Source organism: Heloderma suspectum, chromosome 2, assembly GCF_057233095.1.
Source record: "Heloderma suspectum isolate Gila_16-S chromosome 2, 16-S_ref, whole genome shotgun sequence".
Classification (NCBI taxonomy): domain Eukaryota; kingdom Metazoa; phylum Chordata; class Lepidosauria; order Squamata; family Helodermatidae; genus Heloderma; species Heloderma suspectum.
The window spans coordinates 359,393,518-359,399,727 of NC_139459.1; the positions used below are offsets into that span (position 1 = coordinate 359,393,518).

General features: G+C 45.4%; 1 protein-coding gene across 2 annotated transcripts; it reads right to left on the reverse strand.

Moving 5' to 3' along the window:
- Positions 1–2,097: 2,097 nt before the first annotated feature.
- LOC146355604 (uncharacterized) lies at positions 2,098–3,861 on the reverse strand. 2 transcript variants are annotated; one of them, XM_084830749.1, is made up of 2 exons: positions 2,963–3,861; positions 2,098–2,458 (listed from the first exon to the last, which is right to left on the reverse strand). In XM_084830749.1, the coding sequence occupies exons 1-2, from the start codon at positions 3,844–3,846 to the stop codon at positions 2,098–2,100; spliced, it is 1,245 nt and encodes a 414-aa protein (XP_084686875.1). In that variant the 5' UTR covers positions 3,847–3,861. The 2 variants fall into 2 exon arrangements, with proteins under 2 accessions (XP_084686875.1, XP_084686874.1); XM_084830748.1 differs by having other exon boundaries at positions 2,098–3,861.
- Positions 3,862–6,210: the final 2,349 nt, after the last annotated feature.

The following is a 6,210-nucleotide window of genomic DNA, read 5'->3' on the forward strand; positions in this document are numbered from 1 at the left end:
GCTCCAGAATTTTCCCACAGATTGATGTCAGACTGACTGGTCTGTAGTTCCCAGGTTCCTCCTTTGTACCCTTTTTGAAGATAGGGACAACATTAGCCCTCCTCCAGTCATCTGGCATTTCACCCGTCCTCCATGACTTCTCAAAGAGAATAGACAGTGCTTCTGAGAGTTCTTCTGCCAGTTCCTTTATTACTCTAGGGTGCAGTTCATCTGTCCCTGGAGATTTGAACTCCTTCAAAGTAATTTGGTGTTCCCTGACCATATGCCTATGGATCTCAAGCTGCAATCCTGCCCCTTCAGCCTGTACTTGACCTTTGCCACGGGGGTCACAGACCCTCTTTTGGGAAAAAACTGAGCCAAAGTAGGAATTGGGCACTTCTACCTTTTCCTTGTCATCTGTTATCATTTTGCCAGCCTTATTTAAGAGCTGAACCACCATTTCTTTCCTCTGTCTTTTACTATGCACGTAGCTGAAGAAAGCCTTTTTGTTGCTTTTAGCATCCCTCGCTAACCTCAGCTCGTTCTCAGCTTTAGCCTTCCTGATGCCATCCCTGCAGTTCAGTGCTACCTGTCTGTACTCTTCCTTTGTGGCTTGGCCTTTCTTCCACTTCCTATATGTGTGCTTTTTTGTCAAGTCTAAGCTTTTTGTGAAGCCACATTGGCTTCTTCTGTTGTCTTCCACCCTTTTTTCTTGTTGGAATTGTTTGTACTTGTGCCTTGGGAATTTCCTTTTTTAAAAACTCCCACCCACCTTGGATTCCTTTTCTCATTAGAGTTGTTTGCCATGGGACCTTACTGATCATTGTTCTGATTTACTAAAATCAGCTTTCCTAAAATCCAGGGTACGCGTTTGACTACGCTTGGCTTTTGCTTCCCTTAGAACCATGAACTCAAGTACAACATGGTCGCTTTCCCCCAGAGTTCCTGTAACTGCTACTTTATCCACCAAGTCATCCCTGTTGGTTAGGATCAAGTCAAGAATAGCCGATCCTCTAGTTCCTTCCTCTATTTCCTGTAGGAGGAAGTTATCAGCCACACAAGTCAGGAATTTCCTGGAGAGGCCATAGTTTGCAGAATTTGTCTCCCAACAAATATCAGGGAAATTGAAGTCCCCCATTACTACTACATCATGATTCCTTGAAATATTGGCTATTTGCTTTTCAAAAGTTTCATCCTCATCTTCTCCTTCATTGGGTTCGTTGATGTGAAGTAAGATGTGATCTCTGACAGAAATTCTTTCCACACTCCATGCATTTAAATGGTTTCTCCCCGGTGTGAGTTCTTTGGTGGTTCGTAAGATTTCCACTCTGAATGAAGCTCTTTCCACACTCCATGCATTTATATGGTTCCTCCCGTATGAGTTCGTTGATGTGAAGTAAGGCCTGACTGACGACTGAAATTCTCTCCATACTCCAGACGTTTATGTGGTTTCTCCCGTGTGAATTCTTTGATGTAAAGTAAGACGTCAGCTTTGACCGACGTTCTTTCCACACTCTATGCATTTATATGGTTTCTCCCCTGTGTGTGTTCGTTGGTGCCTAGTCAAGTGTTCTGCTGTCACTGAAGCTCTTTCCACACTCTATGCATTTCTGTGGTTTCTCCCCTGTATGAGCGCTTAGATGAAAAGTAAGTCTTGACCAAAAACTGACTTTCTTTCCACACTCAAGACATTTATATGGTTTCTCCCCTGTGTGAGTTCTTTGATGTAAAGTCAGATGAGCTTTGACTGAAACCCTTTCCACACTCCATGCATTTATATGGTTTCACCCCTGTGAGAGTTCGTTGGTGCCTAGTCAAGTGTTCTGCTGTCACTGAAGCTCTTTCCACACTCTATGCATTTATATGGTTTCTCCCCTGTATGAGCTGTTAGATGAAAAGTAAGGGGTGACCGAGAACTGAAGTTCTTTCCACACTCAAGACATTTATATGGTTTCTCCCCTGTGTGAGTTCTTTGATGTAAAGTAAGATGTGATCTCTGACAGAAATTCTTTCCACACTCTATGCATTTATGTGTTTGAACCCGTGTGAGTTTGTTCATGTGAAGTAAGTGTTCTACTATCGCTGAAGCTCTTTCCACACGCCATGCATTTATATGCTTTATCCCGTGTGAGTTCTTTGGTGCCTAGTAAGTTTTCCACTCTCATTGAAGCTCTTTCCACACTCCAAGCACTTATATGGTTTCTCCCCTGTGTGAGTTCTTTGGTGCATAGTAAGATTTCCATTAGCACTGAAGCTCTTTCCACACTCCAAGCATTTATATGGTTTCTCCCCTGTGTGAGTTTGTAGGTGCCTAGTAAGTTTTCCACTCTCACTGAAGCTCTTTCCACACTCCATGCATTTATACGGTTTCTCCCCTGTGTGAGTTCTTTGGTGCACAGTTAGATTTCCATTAGCACTGAAGCTCTTTCCACACTCCAAGCATTGATATGGTTTCTCCCCTGTGTGAGTTCTTTGGTGCCTAGTAAGTTTTCCACTCTCACTGAAGCTCTTTCCACATGCCATGCATTTATATGGTTTCTCCCCTGTGTGAACTCTTAGATGTAAAGTAAGGCTTGACCCACGACTGAAGCTCTTTCCACACTCCAAGCATTCATATGGTTTGTCCCCGGTGTGAGTTCGTTGATGCCTAGTCAGTGTTCCACCGTCACTGAAGCTCTTTCCACACTCCATGCATTTATATGGTTTCTCCCCTGTATGAGCTCTTAGATGTAAAGTAAGGCTTGAACGATGACAGAAGCTCTTTCCACACTCTATGCATTTATACAGTTTCTCCCCTGTGTGAGCTCTTTGATGTAAAGTAAGACGTGGTCTCTGACATAAATTCTTTACACACTCTATGCATTTATGTGTTTGAACCCCTGTGTCAGTTTGTTCATGTGAAGTAAGTGTTCTACTATCGCTGAAGCTCTTTCCACACTCCATGCATTTATATGCTTTATCCCCTGTGTGAGTTCTTTGGTGCCTAGTAAGTTTTCCACTCTCACTGAAGCTCTTTCCACACTCCATGCATTTATATGGTTTCTCCCCTGTGTGAGTTCTTTGGTGCTTAGTAAGTTCTCCACTCTCACTGAAGCTCTTTCCACACTCCATGCATTTATATGGTTTCTCCCCTGTGTGAGTTCTTTGGTGCTTATTAAGTTTTCCATTAAAACTGAAGCTCTTTCCACACTCCAAGCACTTATATGGTTTCTCCCCATTGTGAGTTCTTTGATGTAAAGTAAGATATGATCCGTGACAGAAATTCTTTCCACACTCCATGCATTTATATGGTTTTTCCCCTGTGTGAGTTCTTTCATGTAAATTAAGAGATGATCTGTGAGAGAAATTCTTTCCACACTCTATGCAGTTATATGGTTTCTCCTCTGTGTGAGTTCTTTGGTGCATAGTAAGATTTCCATTAGCACTGAAGCTCTTTCCACACTCCAAGCATTTATATGGTTTCTCCCCGGTGTGAGTTCTTTGATGTAAAGTAAGAGATGATCTGTGAGAGAAATTATTTCCACACTCTATGCAGTTATATGGTTTCTCCCCTGTGTGAGTTCTGTGGTGCATAGTAAGATTTCCATTAGCACTGAAGCTCTTTCCACACTCCAAGCATTTATATGGTTTCTCCCCAGTGTGCGTTCTTTGGTGCATAGTAAGTTTTCCACTATCACTGAAGCTCTTTCCACACTCCATGCATTTATATGGTTTCTCCCCGGTGTGAGTTCTTTGATGTAAAGTGAGATGTGATCTCTGACAGAAATTCTTTCCACACTCCAAGCATGTATATGGTTTCTCTCCTGTGTGAGTTCTGTGGTGCATAGTAAGGTTTCCACTATGACTGAAGCTCTTTCCACACTCCATGCATTTATATGGTTTCTCTCCTGTGTGGACCCTGCAATGGCTATTCAGTTCAGAATTATGGTTGAATATCTCCCCACACACTGCAGGCTTTTTCCTTTGCTTTGCTTTCTGATCTTCTTGTGACATCTGGAGTTCATCTATGTCAGAACTCTGAGAAACAGCAGATTTCATCTTCCTCTTCACTGTCAAGTTCCTCTGGTGATATTTTGGTCCGCTTTGTTCCCCAAACAACTCTTTCCCCTCTTCATGCTGGGTGGTTTCCATTGTCACCAGAGATGGCTACTGATATTTCTCCTTATCCTGCCCGTCATCTGCTTTGCGAGAAAAAGAAAGAAAAAGAACGTCTTAGGAGTTCACGGAAGAAATCAAAGATCTCACCAGAAATCAAGCACAATTAGCTGCACTGCTACACGAGAACAAAGAAGAGACACCTGGTCAGGTAGACTGCTACTGACCTCGACCATCGTGCTTCCTGTCTGCTACCTGTGGCTGTTCCACATTAACTTGCTGGGGCGAGAGAACAACTGCGCCTTCGCAGAACCACACCCTGGTCCCCGTACTCTCTCTGGGAGATCTTCTGCCACCATTCCAAGGATTGCACCAGCTTCCTGCGGCAGGTGCATAAAAGGTGGGCATCCTTGGGACAGGGCTGCCACCAAAGAGGTGGCACCAGAGTGGTTGTCCCTTTGTGGGAGCCAGTTCGAGGTGAATGAGGGGGAGGGCCATCCGGTCTGTTGGCCAGACTGGAGGAGGGAAGGGAGGGCCCGTGCATCTGCCTTCCTGTCTATGTACGAGTTACTAGACATACAATTACTGCCCGTTGGCAACTGGACTTGGACTTAAGCCTCCTGGGACTAATTTGCACAACACTTTGCAGATAAAATTGATGGTATCTGTGCTGGGTTCGATGCCGTACTTGTTCCATGTCGGGTGCATATAACTTTGGCTGCTGCGTGTCCAATTACAATGGGTACTTTTCCATTTGTACAGCACGATGATGTGGACAGGATTCCTGGAGAGGTGAGGCCCGCCACTCGTGTGCTGGACCCTTGCCCCCTCTGGCTTATAAATGCAGCCGAGCGTTGGAGACCGGCTGAGCGCGTAGGGTAGTGGCGGTTGCCTCTCAAAGGCAACGGGTGATTCTATCGTGGCTAAACGAGGTGGTACTCAAATTAGAGACTGGCCGGTGGTGGATACTTCCAAGCCAGTCTACAGTATTCCTTCCTTCCTTCCTTCCTTCCTTCCTTCCTTCCTTCCTTCCTTTCCTTCTTTCTTTCCTATACCGCTCAACAGCCGAAGCTCTCTGGGTGGTTCACAAAAATTCTTGGGCAAGGTGCTGGAGCGTGAGGTGGCTTCTCAGCTCCAGGGATTTCTGGATGAAATGGATTACCTAGATCCATTTCAGTCTAGCTTCTGGTATGGCTATGGAACAGAGACAACTTTCGTCACCTTGGTGGATGATCTACACCAGGAACTGGACCTTTTTGCAGCTTTCGATAACATTGACCATCGCATCCTTTCACGGCGTCTGTCTGAGATGGGAGACAGAGGCGCTAGTCGCTCAGGTCCGTCTTGGAGGTCCGATTTCAGAAGTTGGTGCTGGGGGATTCCAGTTTGAAGCCATGGCCGCTAGCCTGTGGTGATCTTCAGGATTCTACCTCATTCCCCGTGGCGTTGCACATATACACAAATCCACTGGGAGTCTAGGATTCGGTGCCACCAGGATCCTGATGACACCCCGCTCTCTCTCTCCTTTCCATCTAAATCCAAGGAAGCTTTTCTGGTTCTGAAGCAGGTCTCAGGTTGGTAATGAAGTGGATGGTGGCAAATACATTGAAGCTTAATCCAGACAAGGTAGTGGAGTTGCTGCTCAATCGAAAGGAAATCAGGGAACAGAGATTTGTCCTGTGCTGGATGGCGTTACACTCCCTCTGAAGACTCAGGCTCACAGTTCGGGGTGCTTTGGGGCGTAGCCCTGAACCCGGATGCCCAAGTCTCAGCAGTGGCCAGGAGCGCATTTGCACACTGCACACATTCCTAGGGTGTCTGATCTGGCCACGGTCACCATGCCTTATTTACAGCCTGCTTGGACTACTGTAACACGCCGTGCATGGGGCTGCCTTCAAAAACTGCTCAGAAAGTTTCCCTGGTCCAGAATGCTGGAGCCAGACTGCTGATGGGGCTGGTTACAGGAAGCGTGCTGCCCTACCACTGACAGGCAAGGAACGCTTCATTCAAGAAGACCTTCTGTCCGTAAGTCTGTTAAGAGGGGTACTGTTTTTATTCTGTAATGGCCATGCTTTTATTTTATTTGAATATATTTTTTATTGTTTGAATCCACTTTAATGGTGCCTATAAGCCTAC